Genomic DNA, 17724 nt, shown 5'->3' on the forward strand with positions numbered 1-17724 from the left:
GATTGCAGATTGTACATTGGCTACCTGACGTTAGAGTTTAGGATGTTCAAGAAGGAACGTAATATTGACTATGAGCAACAAAGTGTAGTCTTGTGGTGGACTGGTCATATTTCATCATACTCTGTTATTGACATGTTTTCGTTGTGTTATAGGGACGCTGTCTCTTTAAGATCGTGTGACTTGTTTGTTCATATGCCGGTCTGGGCAACGTTTGAATTTTACTGTTTTATATGATAAAATGAACGACCTGCCGTTGCATTGTCGACATGAACATTGTCTCTTCACTTCTTTTATCACAATTTCTACAGTCTATAGACAGAACGTCTTACCTGGGAGAGTTTGTCGACGGCGGGGCCGTTAAAACAGTCGGAAGGGGGGAATATCAATATCGCACGACCTTGCAGGATCCTCAAAGTGTTGAGTAATATTTAAAAATAAATAATGTTTTGCAAAAAAGTATAGTCTATTGACATAACGTCTCAGCTGGAAGAGAGTGTCGACAGCGGGGCTGTTATCTCGATCTTGCTGTTGTCTTGCAACGTCTGAATCCGTGTGTGTGTGTGCGGTGTGTATCTGCACGTGCGTGTGTGTGCGTGCATGTGTGCATGTGTGTGCGGTGTGTGTGTATACGTGCATGCGTGCGTGTGTGTGCATGCGTGCATATGTGCGGGCTGCTTGGCACATGCGTACTCACCAAGTGTGCCGGAGTAATTTGTCCGACAGGCCTGCTATTATATAGTGGTAAGATATGTATGTATGTATATATGTATGTACGTGTACATATGTATGTATGTACGTAAATTTGTATATGTGTATGTATACATGAACGCACGTATATATGTTTGTATGTGTAAGTATGTATGTATGTACGTACATTTATATATTTGTATATATATATATGTACCTATATCTTTATGTAATAGTATGCATATATATGTATATGTATGTACGTAGGTATGTATGTATGTACATATGTATAAATGCATGTTTTATGTGTGTATGTACGAATATACGTGTGTATGTGTATGTAGATATGTATGTATGTATTATGTATGTATGTGTATACATGTACACATGAATGTCATTGTCATTCCATCCGAGGGCCGCTAGCACGAGGAAGACAGAGAACACTAAGGCGTAATCCCAACACCAATCTGCTTCTGTATTAACTGACAACAGGACGTCTCCTGGGCAAGAGTTATGTATGAATACCCCCATCATAAGGCCCCTGGGGAGGCCCCCTGTGGGAGCCCCCTGTGGCCCCCTGAGATCAACGCCAAGCATCAGAGACAAGACGGCAAAATGTCACCCATCCAGCGCAGCTGGGGTGAGTGGCAGCCTGTTGCTCCATCTTCATCCTCGCTTTCCCGTCTGGGATGAATAAAGTATTATCCTGAGCTCCCCCCGTCCCCCATGCATACATCGCTGCTGCCTGTTTCCAAGCGTCTTGGAATATCAGTTGGTTTTGCATCCACCTTTGCACAAATTTTACATAATAAGTCACACGCAAGGGTGGCAGGTTGGATGTTTTTTGTTGTAGATAAAAACACCACCTTACGTGCACACTACCATAAACATTGGGGACAGGCGTTGCATTCTAAACAAGATGAAATGTTTTCCCAAATGCATTATGGGTAAACACAAAATGAATAATTAGAATACCAGGAAGGGCTTCTCTCGTCTATGTTGCATAATTTCCCCTGGAAGACATAGAGCCACGATGGTGCATCTGGGCATGGTACATTTTAGGTAATAATTCAGTGGCTGCCAATAGCTCAATCCATCCAATTGATTGTTCCCTTCCAGATTTGGACTATGCTACAGTTCTACATTTACACAGGCCCACAAGGAAGGAAAGGAGTTGTATAGAAGAAGAATCTAGTAGAATCACTTGGATTCATCTGCTGGTTCCACATCGACAATGAATGACGAACTGAGTGAAGTGAATGTCTGCCGAATGTAAATACAAGTCATATGGATCGATTCCAGATACACAGCCCCCATGCATTTGAACTAACACATGCGCATGCCTTCAAACTAAATAAATCCACACACTTACAGTATTAATACATTGTGCGCAACTACCTTTTTAATGTACTACGTAAAGGCATGCCACACCCAGCTATTAAGCATCTTTACCCATTATGCAAGCCCTCGTACCAAAGCCCTAATCCCCCTGTTCAAAGATCTGTTAATGGACAGGATTAGTAGTTCCAGCCTATACTCAGCTTACTGCCTCCACTTCTTCTCAAACGTAAAAGGCATGACTTTCCTTAAAAAAAGCAGTAGTAGTAGTTTTTGAGGCTGCAAACCTTCTCAATGGCACCTTTGGCATGAAGAAGTCTAATTGACCATCGAATCGTATTGTTGAATTCACTATTTCACCTAAAAGCGTCTAATTTGCTTGGGTAGGTGATCACTTTCTGCCCTGTTGTTGAGAATGCAATTGTGGTGAGAAATTGATGCCTTGCTCACAAGCATGGTATCATCAACTACTTTAGAACCAACCGCCTTGTGTTGTCCTGCTTTTTTCCCCTGTACATCGAGTGTGTACAATGAGTGCACTATGATTTGTTGGAAAACATACAGTTTTTTAACCACATTTCATATTTTTTAAATAATCTTGATCTTTTCAAAATTTCGCTGTCATGTTTGGAAGGGTGAATGGAGTTCATTTTGTTAATGGTGTGCTGATCAGCAGTAGCTTGGTTCAACTACTTTATCTTGTAAGGCCATGCATTGCATACAGCACCTTCAGCAAATCAAATGAACACAGCATCACAGATGGAACAGGCGGACATTGATGAAGAACAGTGTGCACTTCACAGGCCCACGGCGTCCCTCTGACAGTAGTCGATGCATTATGTTCTATTGCCGTTACATCTATTTTGGCTAAAACTGATGGCTGCATTGATAGGACCGCCTTTGGCACTCTGGCACTGAAATGTAGAAATATGCCCTCTACTGCAGTGGCCAAACCTTTCCCAACAATGCCATCCCTCACAGCAATGGATTTTCTAAAGCAGCAGAAAACAACTCAAATATGTGTTTTACTCAAATTCTGCAGAGGCATCATTCATCTAAAAGTGAACTGGCTGAGAAACAGGAGAGCTTCAGGTTCTCCTTCCGGAAAGCCATAAAGTAAACACATCGTATTTAGCAGCGCAGTAGTGACTCAGGAGCACCTGCTGTAACAAATATCCTGCTGTCGATGCTGTGACCACTGATGTGCTGATGAGAAATATAACTATTTCAGACAGCAGGACAAGGCAAAGAGATCCGTGTCAATGTAGTCGAGCAACAATTCAACCTTTAATCATAAGTTGTTCTTAAGTACGCTATGGGCAGGACAGCTATGGAGAGGGCACAAAGAGCACAAGAACTACAGTATAGTTTAATGTGTTTAGTCTGTACACACCTCAGATATCCCACACCGATCAATGGCTCTACAGCCAAGAGCCATTGAAAAATCTGCCGGCCACAACTTCATCACCACGATGTTCAATAAAGAAGACTTGATAAAAAAATGTGTCTTCATTCCGGCTGATGCTCCCTCACCGATAACCAATCCTGGTAGTCAAGTTGTCACAGTTAATTCCGAATACATCCAATTCTCTCCCGTTGACATAGAATGTGTGAACCTCCAGAATGCCATCAGAGGAACCACAATAGAACCTCCCGAAGAACAACAGAGGAACCACACTAGAACCTCCTGAAGGCCATCAGAGGAACCACACTAGAACCTCCCGAAGAACATCAGAGAAACAACACTAGAACCTCCTGATAGCCATAAGAGGAACTAAACTAGAACCTCCTGAAGGCCATCAGAGGAAGCACAATATAACCTACTGAAGATCATCAGAGGAACAACACTAGAACCTCCTGAAGGCCATCAGAGGAACTACACTAGAACCTCCTGAAGAACATCAGAACAACACTAGAACCTCCTGAAGGCAATCAGAGGAACCACACTAGAACCTCCTGAAGGCCATTGGAGGAACTACACTAGAACCTCCTGAAGGCCATCAGAGGAACTACAATATAACCTCCCGAAGAACATCAGAACCACACTAGAACCTCCTGAAGGCCTTTAGAGGAACTAAACTAGAACCTCCTGAAGAACATCAGAGGAACCAAACTAGAACCTCCTGAAGGCCATCAGAGGAACTACACTAGAACCTCCTGAAGGCCATCAGAGGAACCACAATATAACCTCCCGAAGAACATCATAACCACACTAGAACCCCCTGAAGGCAATCAGAGGAACCACACTAGAACCTCCTGAAGGCCATCAGAGGATCTACACTAGAACCTCCTGAAGGCCATCAGAGGAACCACAATATAACCTCCCGAAGAACATCAGAACCACACTAGAACCTCCTGGAGGCCATCAGAGGAACTAAACTAGAACCACCTGCCTGAGACTCCCAAACAGAACACCATGGCTGCTGCTAGAAAAAGGCTTATCTCAGGCCCCCATATCCTTGGCCCATGTTGCCAGGCCTCAGGGGTCCATGGTCCCAGGTGCCCATGGTCCCAGGCCCCAATGGTCCCAGGCCTCAGGGCCCCATGGTCCAAGGCCTCAGGGCCCCATGGTCCCAGGCCTAAATGATCCTAGGCCTCAGGGCCCCATGGTCCCAGGCCTCCATGGTCCTAGGTCTCAGGGCCCCATATCCTTGGCCCATGTTGCCAGGCCTCAGGGGTCCATGGTTTCAGGCCCCCATGGTCCCAGGTCTCAGGGCCCCATGGTCCTAGACCTCAGGGTCCATGGTCCCAGGCCTCAGGGCCCCATGGTCACAGGCCTCAGGGCCCCATGGTCCCAGGCCTCAGGGCCCCATGGTCCCAGGCGTAAATGATCCTAGGCCTCAAGGCCCATGGTCCCAGGCCCCCATGGTCCCAGGCCTCAGGTCCCCATGGTACCAGGCCTCATGGTCGCAGGCCTCAGGGCCCCATGGTCCTAGGCCCCTATGGTCCAAGGCTTCAGGGCCCCATGGTCCTAGGCCCCTATGGTCCAAGGCTTCAGGGCCCCATGGTCCCAGGCCTCAGGGCCCATGGTCCCAGGCCCCCATTGTCCCCGGACTCAGGGCCTCATGGTCCCAGGCGCCCATGGTCCCAGGCCTCAGGGCCCCATGGTCCCAGGCCGCAAGGCCCATGGTCCCAGACCTCAGGGCCCACGGTCCCAGGCCCCTATGTTCCCAGGCCTCAGGGCCCCATGTTCCCAGACCTCAGGGCCCATGGTCCCAGGCCTTAGGCCCCCATGGTCCCAGGTCTCAGGGCCAAAGTGACTTTGTGAGTGAACCTTACTCATCACTGAAACACATCAAACATGGCAGACTGGTTCTTGGGAGTGTGGGAGCTATAAACAGAACTCAAGTGTAACGTGTAGCGACGGATCTTCTGGAGAACCAACCAGCAGGGTTATAATTAGTCCCAGCTGAACGTCCCCATACTGCACCCACCCCTATGACCTCTGACCTCCAACAAACTCACCCCTTCACTCTTTTCTTCCCCATCTTTCATTCTTGTGGTCTTTCTTTGTCTGTGTTTTTTCGAATACTGTAATAACGTTTGACAAGCCTGCCGTACCAACACACAATAATAGCAGTAGATCTACCACAGACACAATCCCACACTCCAGGCTCTCTCTCTCGGAGCGCCTCTGAGCCGGCTCCTCCAGATTGGCACTGGCAGGGGCCCTAAAAGGCCTGAGTCAAGCTTCCTGCCGTCCCCAGCCGCCAGCAGTTGGACGTCTGCGGCGGAAGCGTCCCTCTGGCTCTGTGCAGAGAGAAGCACCCTCACAGGGACCCATTGATCCTCCACCAACACAAAGTTGACCACTACGGGTGGGGGAGTGCTAGGGAGAGCGGGGAGGTAGAGGGAGAGAGAGGCTAAGAGTGAGTGCTAGGGAGAGAGGGGAGGGAGAGGGAGAGGGGAGCTAGGAATGTGTGCTAGGGAGATAGGGAGAGGGGAGGGAGAGTGGAGGGTCTGGGAGCTAAGAGTGTGTGCTAGGGAGAGAGGGAGAGGGGAGGGTCTGGGAGCTAAGCGTGTGTGCTAGGGAGAGAGGGAAAGGGGAGGATCTAGGAGCTAATAGTGTGTGCTAGGGAGAGAGGGAGAGGGGAGGATCTGGGAGCTTAAGAGTGTGTGCTAGGGGGAAAGGGAGAGGGGAGGGTCTGGGAGCTAAGAGAGTGTGCTAGGGAGAGAGGGAAAGGGGAGGGTCTGGGAGCTAAGAGTGTGTGCTGGGGGAGAGGGAGAGGGGAGGGTCTGGGAGGTAACTCTTCAGTAGGACTGAGGGCAGCGGGGAATCTAGGGAGAAAGATAGAGACAGGGAGAGGCTCAAATACAGCCTATGGGGAACATCGTATGACACAGAGAGTGACACAGAGAGAGGAAGACAGAGAGTTGGTGAGTGACAGGCTGACAATAACCCAAAGGATTATTATCTTAAAACCCAGGCTTACCAGACAGAGTAATGGATAAAGAGAGAGAGATGGAGAGAGACAGACAGACAGACAGACAGACAGACAGACAGACAGACAGACAGACAGACAGACAGACACAGACAGACAGACATTTAAGATGTTGCTAAACATCTTAAATGTTTAGCAACATTTAAGATGATCGCGATGAGTTCTGCCCGTTATGCCTCCATTTTGCCTATGGTCAAATCAAAACAAGCTACAGTGACAGCGGCCACACTTATCCCGCATCTTGCGAACCTAGACCCTACTTCATATCCCACTTCTTGCAAGCCCAACCCCCTAAACCCCCCGTTGATTCTACTGATGTTTAAACAACATTGATGTCCGCATATAAAGCATCAAGTGTGAATCACCCTCAGGGTCAAATTTCCTGATATGCAAATGCGGCAAAAATGTGTAAAAAACGGCTTATAAGTAGAAAATGATTATGCTTGCTTCATTACGTAATAGGTGAACCAAAATGTTATACGTTGTAACATTATAGGCAAAATATTATTATACCATGCGCTCTGAAATTGGTTACAATTACAAACTAATATTTACTTGTAAATATTAATAGAGAGACATTAACAAAAGTTACACACAAAGACATTGAACAAAAAAACATTTAACTGTATGACAAGACAAATAAATGTATAGCCAACTCCATATTCACCAAATATTATAGTAGTATTAACAGCTCTATCTCATCTCCTGCTCTATACATTATAACTCTATAACTATCTGGTCAGTACAGTTTGCTTTGTGCTCACTTTATAAAGGTACGAGACCAGATATGAGACCTTCTGTGATTCATACCAGTCACAGACGACCTCCTTCTGCCCTCCCCTGACAGGCGCCTCTCACTAGCTTTTTTTCCATGTCCTCACCAAAGTGCAGATTAGAATCCTTAAGTGATTGCAGTGCAGGAGGACTCGGTCTAGGGTTTTGGGAATAATGGCCGTAATGAGGACAGGAAGGATTAGAGACTCAACAAATCTGGACTAGATTAAAATATTATGAATACAAAAGGGATACTTTTCGGTTTATTAAACAGAAACTATTACTTTCTAATGTTAAATAAATGACACAACTTTAAACCATTTAAATACTGTAAGCCATGGAGGAGATTACCAAAGAGAATTTTAGACTTAATTATTATTTTCAATAGATAATACATTTAACTCATAAATCAATGAGGGGGCAATATATAAGCCACAGTTAGCCATTTAAATGAATTGTTGTATAAAAGCTGGTCAGGTTATAATGGAGTCTTGCAAGAAATGGGCAAGAAATGTGAAGGAAACTTACAGCAACCACACAGCCAACCAGTCCCACCAGTCACACAGTGACGTGTGCAGAAGCTGGGAGTGAAACTCCCCAAACGGCTGGGGACAACAGTGATTCAGAGTGTCACATCATCGGAACGAGACTGATCCAACCACTACAAATATGGTTCCTCCAAGTTCCTGGCTTCAAAAACTTTACTTCTGTAAAAAAGCCTGAAAACATGAAAACTGAAACCGTTTTATTCCTGTGTGTGCACCTTGATGACAAAAGCCATTGCAGCTCAAGTCGGTCAAATGATGTCTTCTTTACCTGCCATCATTCATGCCATGCAGCAGAGGTATCATCTGGATAAACTCAGGAGACACAAGTCACTGCGCTTAATCACTGCCTAACATAGACCCATACACATCATTCAGGAAGAGCTCCTTAGGGTTTTCTCTTATCAGCTTCTGCACACAGGTTTAGCAAAGAGCAGTGCTGCGATGATCCACGCTATGTGTCAGTTTGTTGAATCATTGCCCAATGGGAACACTGCCTCTTTGTTGCTGTTTCCCTAAGAATGTAGTAGGCGTCCCAACAACAGCAACAACTTTGAGTGTAGCAGCCTGGAAGTAAAAAGCTCAGTAGGTTAACCTAAACACAAGTGGGGGTATGTTCTCGAAATCCCCTCTTCACCAACAGTGATCCTCCTGAACAGAACACTAGTGGGTCTCTAGATTGAGAGTAAGAAACACATCCATTTTCAATCTTAAAATTCCAGAATTAAGTTTGACAGACGGGGAGATATATTTTTGCCTGACAACTTAAGAGAACATTCTTTCCTTTTAGAATTGGCAAGAGGGATCTGTTGCGTTAACGTTGGTGCCAATTGATTAGCCTACTGCTGCACCAGACGCTGGATGCATTGCTGCGGAATATATCTCACCATGGTAATGGAGCTAAACCCCTCCATCCTTTTACAAAGAACCAGACTCAACACAGAAGCACGGAGCCCTTTTCTCTCCAAAAAACACCCATCAGTTAATGGCAGACTACCTTTTTTTAAATTCCATGAAGTGAATCACATGTCCCGCATTCCTTTTCAAAATAGGAAAATAAAATGGGAAAGGGGAGGATCTTATAATATAATTATAAAAATATATTTTTTATATTTCTAATCCATCCATGGCTAAATAAGGAGATGGAGAGAATAAGGAAAATCCCACCAGGGAAAAGCAGAGAGAAGGAGGGATGAGGAGGAGCAGAGGGAGAGAATAAACACCAGGTAGAGGAGGGGCAGGAGGAGGAAGAGGAGCAGAGGGAGGGAGTAAACACCAGGAGGAGGAGAGGCAGGGAGTTAACACCATGTGGAAGAGGAGGAGGAAGACCAGCAGAGGGAGGGAGGAGAAGCAGAAGGAGGAAGTAAACTTTAGGAGGAAAAGAGGGAGGAAGTCAACACCAGGAGGAGGAGGAGGAGCAGAGGGAGGGAGTAAACAGCCGGAGGAGGAGAAGGAGGTGGAGGAGGAGGAGGAGAGGAAGGAAATCAACACCTTGAAGAGGAGGAAAAGGAGGCGGAGCAGAGGGAGGGAGTGAATAATAGGAGGAGGAGCAGAGGGAGGGAGTGAACACCAGAAAGAGGAGCAGAGGGAGGGTAAACACCAGGAGGAGGAGAAGCAGACGAGCAGAGGGAGGGAGTAAACACCAGGGGGAGGAGGAGAAGAGGGAGGGGGGAGGAGCAGAAGGAGGGAGTAAACATCAGGAGGGGGAGAAGGAGGAGGAGGAGGAGAAGCAGAAGGAGGGAGTAAACACTCGGAAGAAGAGGAGGAGAGGGAGGGAACCAACACCAGGAAGAGGAGGAAAAGGAGGCGGAGCAGAGGGAGGGAGGAGGAGCAGAAGGAGGGAGTGAATAATAGGAGGAGGAGCAGAGGGAGGGTAAATACCAGGAGGAGGAGAAGAAGCAGAGGAGCAGAGGGAGGGGGTAACACCAGGAGGAGGAGGAGGAGGGAGTAAACACTAGGAGGAGCAGAGGAGCAATGTTTCGTGAAGGTTGCTGGTGCCAACGTGATCCCAGACGATGGGCATAGGGTCGTATGCTTTTGCACCGGCCTGTCAACACAGCGTCAACAGGCGGAGGAGGAGGAGGAGCAGAGGGAGGGAGTAAAAACCAGGAGGAGGAGCAGAGGTAGGGAGTAAACACCAGGAGGAGGAGAAGGAGGAGGAGGGAGTAAACACTAGGAGGAGGAGCATAGGGAGGGAATAAACCCCAGTAGGGGGAGGAGGAGTAGAGGAGCAGAGGGAAGGAGTAAACACCAGGAGAAGAGGGAGGAGGAGCAGAGGGAGGGAGGGAGTAAACACCAGGAGGAGGGGGAGAGGAAGTTAACACCAGAAGGAGAAGGAGGTAGAGGAGGAGGAGCAGAGGGAGTCGAGGAGGAGTAGAGGAAGGGAGTAAACACACGGAGGAGGAGGAGGAGAGGGAGGGAGTCAACACTAGGAGGATGAGAAGGAGGAGGCGCGAAGGTAGGAAGGAGGATAAGAGGCAGGGAGTAAACACCAGGAGTAGGAGGAGCAGAGGGAGGGAGAGAACACCAGGAGGAGCAGAGGGAGGGAGTCCACACCAGGAAGAGGAGCAGAGGGAGGGAGTAAACACCAGGATGAGGAGGAGGGAGTAAACACCAGGAAGAGGAGGAGGAGGAGGAGGAGGGAGTAAATGCCAGGAGGGGGAGCCGAGGACTAGAGGGAGGGAGTAAACACTAGGAGGAAGATGATGCGGAGGGATTAAACACCAGGAGGAGGAGGAGGAGGAGGAGGAGGAGGAAGTTAACACCAGGAGGAGAAGCAGTGATGCGTGAAGGTTGCTGGTGCCAATGTTAGCCCAGACGATGGGCACGGGGCCTTCTGCTTTTCCACTGGCCTTGTCAACGCGGCGTTACGAGGACCAGGCTGGCGGATGCACTCCAGGATGTTTTGAGCACTGTTCAAACAGCCAGACATACAGCAGGTTCAGACAGCATCAAGGGCTCTAGAGTACATCGTTAAGGGAAGAGAGGGAAGAGGGGGGCCTACCCATTAGGGAGAATAGATTCACCTGAGAATAGAGCTTCTTATCTTCTATTGTTCTGGATTGCTTCAAAACTTCAAAAATCAATTTGTCTTTGTGTTTACATTATGGCATTCAGTTGATGACTTTTTAAAACAACTTCATTGTATATGCACTGTACTCTGCCGTCATGCCTTCATCTGCCCCAGTGCCTTCTTAGCACACAGCAGCCTGGATCAATCCTAACCAGCACCGTCTGTACTGGATTGAAAAAATATTTTGTATTGTGAATCGTTTCGAATAGAGAATCTGAATCTGATCGAATCATAGGTACCAAAATATTCTCAGCCCTGCTTCACCTTACATTCTCAAACTAGCCTAAACGTTTAAACCCAGCTGCGGTGAAGTGAGTGGCCCTGAAGTCCCCTGCAGAAGGCCACTATTAAGTAGCTCATGTAGCACTTCCATGCACCCCAAACATTGTCTCCTGCGTGTGATGGTTCAATAAAAAAATGTCCTAGCCAACCATTTCCACCCTGTAGGTTCTCTGAGTCTGAATGGTCTCCAATGAACCTCTCAGATCAAGCTTAACAGTAGGTACTATTGTCAAAGAAAAGTGTTTTGTGAGTATTCCACTATTGCTAGTATAGGTCACATTGCGGTAACCCTTAACAAATAGGGTACATTAACTAACCACTAATTAAAATTTTGTTATAGTTATTTGTATAGTTACAAATTTTATAGTTATATATATATATTTTATAGTTATATATATATTTTAAAGTTATATAGTTATTTGTTATAGTTAACATTATTACAGAACATCAGCAGAGGAGCAAGCAGACAACTCTTTTAGAACCAACCCTTAATAAGTATATCATCAACAACGTAGCATCATCTTAGTGTGTAAATTGTGTTTTATTAGTCTGTGTTAAGATGTACTATTGTGATCCCATACATAATTCCATTATCTCATGCACTTTGTGAAACAATATATCAGGTGCAATGTAAATCAGGAGGACTCATTACGTTTCAGAGAGTGTGTTTAAGACATCCTAGGCTCTGTCAAGGGAGAGCGGGGCCAAAAGGTTTTGAACAGTTCTAATGTTGACCTGAATCCAGCATGTATCTTATCCAAGCCCCCTTTGCTGGTTCTGTTTCCATGCCTGGTTGAGCCTAGACACATTTCTCCATCAAAACAAGCTCCAACCGCATTCACTTAATCCCTCATTCATGCACACACACACAGACATAGGCCAACCTGCTAACAATGATGCAGCTGTAAGTTCTACAATGAGAGCTCTGTAATCACACGCACACGCACACACACACACAGTCCTACTGGTGTTCCTAAATGTTAAGGGCTAAATGGTCATTGTAACATTCAGCTGGAGTTCAGCTTCCCCCGTCGTATAGCATTGTCATAATCGATGGATGAAATCTGGACACCTGGACAGACAACACAGTTGTCGCTTGCTGGTGAAATCTCATTTAAAAGGGGATACATTAAACAAAGTGTACAGGCCCATCTATCCAACTGAGCTGCCAAGTCGGGCTTTAGTCCCTGGCAGTGCCGGCCTTTTCCACATTAGATGCAGCAGGCTACCTGCCCCATGGCTCTATCACATCAGAGGTGCACAGGAAGCAGACTGAGGCGCAGGTTAAGAGAGCTGGAAAGCGTTGAAACATCCTTCTCATAATGATCCTCATCCCATTCATCAACAACAGATCCAACATACAGCGGCCTTCAGCAGCATGGATATCCAAAGCCTTACAGGGAAGACCAGACAACAAACAGTGTGTATGAGTGTGTTAGCACAAGCGAGACAGAGAGAGCTAGAAGCACATGACAGAAAGTGAGGGTGTGTGTGCGTGCGTGTGCGTGTGTTGGTGCATATCAATCTCTTTTGGGTCACATGAAATAAGGGCCTTTATTAGAACTTCCCTGTTTGTGGGCAGCGACCCAGAGCCCAGGGAGAAAGCAAAAGTGTGGCCAGCACTACCCCTGTATATTACATCCATCCATCAGGGGCCGCGACCAGCCTCTCCTCTGGGCCTGCTAGGGCCGTCTGGGTTCTGACGAGGAGAGGTCGTGGCGAGGGTGAGGCCTCGTCTCTGCAGGTAACAGTCCGTTTGATCGGGATTGTACAACACATTATAGTACAAATGATCTGAGTCTTAGCCAACATTATTAATAGGATTATGATTGCTCATGGTTCACCACAGCAGCACTCTAATTCCACTGCTATCATCTGTACCCCTCTCTGTATCCAAGGTGGTGTGTGAGGAACAGCCGTGTTCAGGCTGCTCCGCTCAGCCCTGCTGTCATAAAGAGGATTACCTGGAGGAGGCCAGGTTATGATAGTAATAACTGGGCTTAATCATTATGGGATAGAGGCCATGACCTAAGACACAACAAGGCAGAGCTTCCAATAAGCAATAACTCTGGGAAGAAAGAAACAGAGAGACATACACCCCTCGTTGATGAAGACTTGTGTCTACTGCTTATTAAAAATGGACCCCAGGTGTAGGGCTCATAGTGTGTGTGAGGGAGGCAGCAGAGTGGATTGGACCGCCAATCAGAGTCTGTCTTACCTTGGCACTGGAAGCCTTGTTTTCCAAACCCCCTGTGAAAAAAAGAAAGACATTTAAAAGATATTGATCACATCTTTCCGGGTTCTCGATTAATCTGTTCAAACGGTCAGCTGTATTTCATTAACATTAATGTCAGTACAGTACAAGTATTGTAGAAGCAAACACACGCACGCACGCACGCACGCACGCACACACACACACACACACACACACACACACACACACACACACACACACACACACACACACACAAATGTAACACAATAATTCAAAAATCATAAAACCATATAAAGTACCATAGAAAAACACTGTTCACGTTTTATTAGCTACTCATTGACTAAGCACCGAGGCCAAGGTAAAAGATTGCAATGGTTGCAAACCGGTTAAGATAAGTTTAGTCCTGGAGGAACACGCCCATTACCAGCACAAGGCTGCCAACATGACTTTCTTTCCACAGACTACAGCTCGTTAGGTAAACGACCTACCAGACATAGAATTGCTGTGTAGCATTATGGTTAACAGGTGACATGAATTCGCATACTATGTGATGAAATGTCCTGTACTGATAGAGCTATTTTAAACAGAAAAAAATAACTCATGCACTGCTCCGAGTAGTAAACAGTCATCTGTAAACAATTTAGGCAATGGGAAAGGAAAGGATGGAGCATCCTGACGGATTAATTTAGGTAAACGTGGTTATAAATGTACAACATGTTTAACAGCGTCTAAAAGAGTTGTCACCAACTGCAAACGCTATTTTTAAAAGTACCATATCTCCTGAAACCAATGGATTAACGGTGACCATTCCATGCAGTTTGCATTTGGAAGCAAGAGAAGTTGTGGCCCGTCACCGTGCAGAACATCAGAACTTCTGCAACAGGCGCTCAACGGGGGCAACAGGCGCTCAGCGGGGGGGCAACACACGCTTACCAGATGAAGTCGGTGCAGTGGCTGCAGAAAGTCGGCTGCTTGAAGAATCGTGCTATAAATTTATGGTTCTTCACTTCGTAGACATTCTTTTGCCTCAAAGCACCTTTGCGGGCGAACCGATTCGCCACGTCCGAGGAGGAGGACGACTCGTTTGAACTAACGTCAGCCATGGCCAAAAAAGCAAAGCTTTTCCGCTCTTTCTGTGCGTATTTGAGTCCAACGGAGGTTTCAGAGACGCGCCGCCTGAGTTAAGTTAAACCAGTAGAAGTGTCGGATGTGATCTCCACTCGGTTGTAACTGGAGACACTGGCTTCCCTGTCCGCCGCTCCAACTCGGTCGCTTTAGTGACAGCTCGCCCCGGCCGCCTGGTTCCTCCTCGCTCCGGATGACGTCACGCAGGGCTCGCCTACGGAGGCCGCGGGACAGGAGCGCCACCGTATGGAAAATGACGCACACGCACACCAGCAATGAAATCAAGTTCAAGGTTCAAAACTATAATATGAGCATATGCTTTGTGTGTATACACAATATATATATATATATATATATATATATATATATATATATATATATATATAATGAAACAACATTTTTTATCTTGATGTGTGTTGATTTTGCATTCATTTGACTTAATATGAATAGTAAGTGTCCCATTGTATTCCTAGTATTGTCGGTTCATGTTAGGGTAGAGTAGATGTTATCATCTCATGATGAATGGGATAAAGTAGATGTTATTGTCTCATGGTAAATGGGGTAAAGTAGATGTTTTTATCTCATAGTAAATAGGGTAAGGTAGATGTTATTATCTCATCATGGATCATGTTTTTTGATTTTTCAAGTTATTTTAACACCATACAGCCAGTACTGTTACGTGGGAAGCTGGAGCTGATGTAGGTAGACACCACCACAATATCATGGATCATGGATTACCTGAATGACAGACCCCAGATTGTGAGGCTGGGGAGGTATGTTTCTGAGCTGGCAGTCAGTGGCACAGGAGCGCCGCAGGGGACTGTGCTGTCCCCTTTCCCCTTCTCACTATACACCTCAGACTTCCAGTATAACTGTGAGGCTTGTCATTTACAAAAGTTCTCAGATGATACTGCGGTAGTGGGGTGTATCAGTGGTGGAGATGAGACAGAATACCGGCAGCTGGTGGATAACTTTGTTGCATGGAGTGGGGAAAACCACCTTGTTTTAAATGTAACAAAGACCAAGGAAATGGTGGTGGACTTCAGGATGGCCAGGCCTGAGCTAAGCACCATCTCTATCCTTGGGGATAAAGTGCAGGTGGTATAGAGCTATAAATACTTGGGTGTGCACATGGACAATAAACTGGAATGGAAGCAACAAACAGAGGCTGTCTACAAGAAGGGTCAGAGCAGACTCTACTTCTTGAGGAAGCTTAGGTCTTTTAATGTGTGTAGCAAAATGTTATGTATGTTTTATCAGTCTGTTGTGGCAAGTGCCATTTTCTTTGCAGCCATCAGTTGGGGCAGCGGCATCAGGGCTTGTGACTCTAAAAAGCTTAACAAGCTGATAAGGAGGGCTGGCTATGTGCTGGGGACTGCTGTAGTGTCCCTGGAGGTGGTGATGGAGAGAAGGATGGTAAAGAAATTGTTGAGTATTATGGACGATAACACGCATCCCTTGCACAATCTAGTGAGTAAACAAAAGAGTGTTTTTAGTGGGAGGCCAAGACAGCAAAGCTTAAACATGGACAAGTTGACATTCTGAGAGTGAACTGAACTATTACAAGGATGGGTAGGATACATTTTTATTTAATCAGATCTTAGAGCAGCCAGCAAGTTGAGAGAAACAGTGACAAAACAAGACATCTCAACACTTTAATGTGCATTAAGAATCATCCCACCAGGACAGAGATGGCAGACCCTGAAGTTTTGTTTCCAAAGTCAAACCCATTAGATAACGTTAAAGGAAAATTTGGGGATTTTCTTTTGGTGAATAATGAGGACTACCATTCGGAGATTGGTCCAGTACTGAGTGAGACGCTGCAGCCATGATCTACAACGGGCTGTGATCCTGAGGGGCAACAGCCCCAGGCCCTGTGTGGCGCTAGAAGAGCTTGTATTAGCATCTGACAGACTCAGATTATCTTCTATCATTACAGAAAGAGTCCCTGGAGAGGAAGTACAACTCTTTTCTACACCATTCGCTTGATCTGCTCTGTTTGTTAATGTGTCCAACCAAGGCTCGCTCAAGGAGTTTTCATTTAACTTCTTGGTTTAAAACAAAAATGTGGGAGGAAATGGTGTACGCATCTTTCACTGCCAAAGTCATGATTTACAGAAAAAATCCATGGGGAAAAGAGTAAGCAGTTCTAAGCATCCTTTCACCCAAAAAAAAAAAAATTCCTATTGGCAAGGCCTATAAATAATACTCCTGGTGTCCTCTGTATTCTAACAATCTAAAATATGGCAGCTTTGGCATTGGCAAGGGGTATGAGACGCGAGTGCGATTTTTCGAGACCAACAAGATATCCTGGCCCATGATGATCAATGGCTATTAAGCCGTTTCAGGTTACCTAGAGCCATTCTCCTTGACATCTGTGCTGAATTGGCACTAACCTTAGAACGACATACTCGACAGAATAGGTCTATACCTGTGCAGATACAAGTGTTGACCACTCTTGGACTTTTGGCTACCGGGACGTGCGCAAGCTTGCCAATCACAGCCATCACTGAGCGTGATTATGCAAGCCGTATGGCATGGTTTGATTGAATTGACCCCCCGCTACATAAAGTTACCTTAATCTGCTGTTGAGAGATCCAAGATTAAAATGCAATTTGCTGCAATGTCCGGTTTACCTAATGTAATGGGAGCTGCTGACGGAACACATGTTGCTATGAAAGCATCGACTGATAATGAATGTGCTTATGTGAATCGGAAGCAATACCACGCAGTTAATGTGCAAATTATCTGTGATGCAGACAAGACATTATTAAATGTCTTGGCTCGCTGGCCAGGCTCAACCCACGATTCATTTATGTTGGGACAAAGTAGTGTAGGAAGAAGGCTCCAGGCTGGCGCTGTGCAGGATGGTTGGCTTCTGAGAAAGTGAGTTTTTGGTTGTGTAAAACAGTTATCTAGAGTGGTTTTCCAACAATATTTTACAACCTACAATTCTCATGCAGGAGATAACACTGGGTATCACCTGATGTACTGGCTCCTCACTCCCTTCCCCAACCCACAAACCGAAGCTCAGCATCGTTATAATGCTGTTCATGCACGCCGTCGTTTGGTGGTTTATGGGCTTGGGCATGTACAGTTTTGCACAACATGCCACAGAGGAACGGAATTCCTGCACCTGCTCCCATATTGCCAGACGAGATGGATGCGCACGTGGCGAATGAGGAGCACGCTCCTAGAGTGGTTGCATTGTGAGAACAAGGTATGCAGCGTTTATGGACAGGT

General features: G+C 46.1%; 1 protein-coding gene across 2 annotated transcripts in view; it reads right to left on the bottom strand.

Annotated features, from left to right (window-relative positions):
* LOC307091786 (protein kinase C alpha type-like) overlaps positions 1-14615 on the bottom strand; it is a 194801-nt gene extending 180186 nt beyond the window's left edge. The window contains exons 1-2 of one of the 2 annotated variants that reach the window (XM_079758587.1): positions 14290-14615; positions 13360-13391 (exon numbers count right to left, since the gene is read on the bottom strand). In XM_079758587.1, the coding sequence (XP_079614713.1) occupies positions 13360-13391; positions 14290-14459 (202 nt within the window). In that variant the 5' untranslated portion in view covers positions 14460-14615. Of the gene's footprint in view, positions 1-329; positions 411-13359; positions 13392-14289 lie in introns of those variants that run through there. The other variant, XM_079758588.1, reaches the window with a different exon arrangement.
* Between the last annotated feature and the right edge of the window lie 3109 nt (positions 14616-17724).

The sequence above is a fragment of the Pollachius pollachius genome, assembly GCF_949987615.1.
Source record: "Pollachius pollachius genome assembly, chromosome: 2".
Classification (NCBI taxonomy): Eukaryota; Metazoa; Chordata; class Actinopteri; order Gadiformes; family Gadidae; genus Pollachius; species Pollachius pollachius.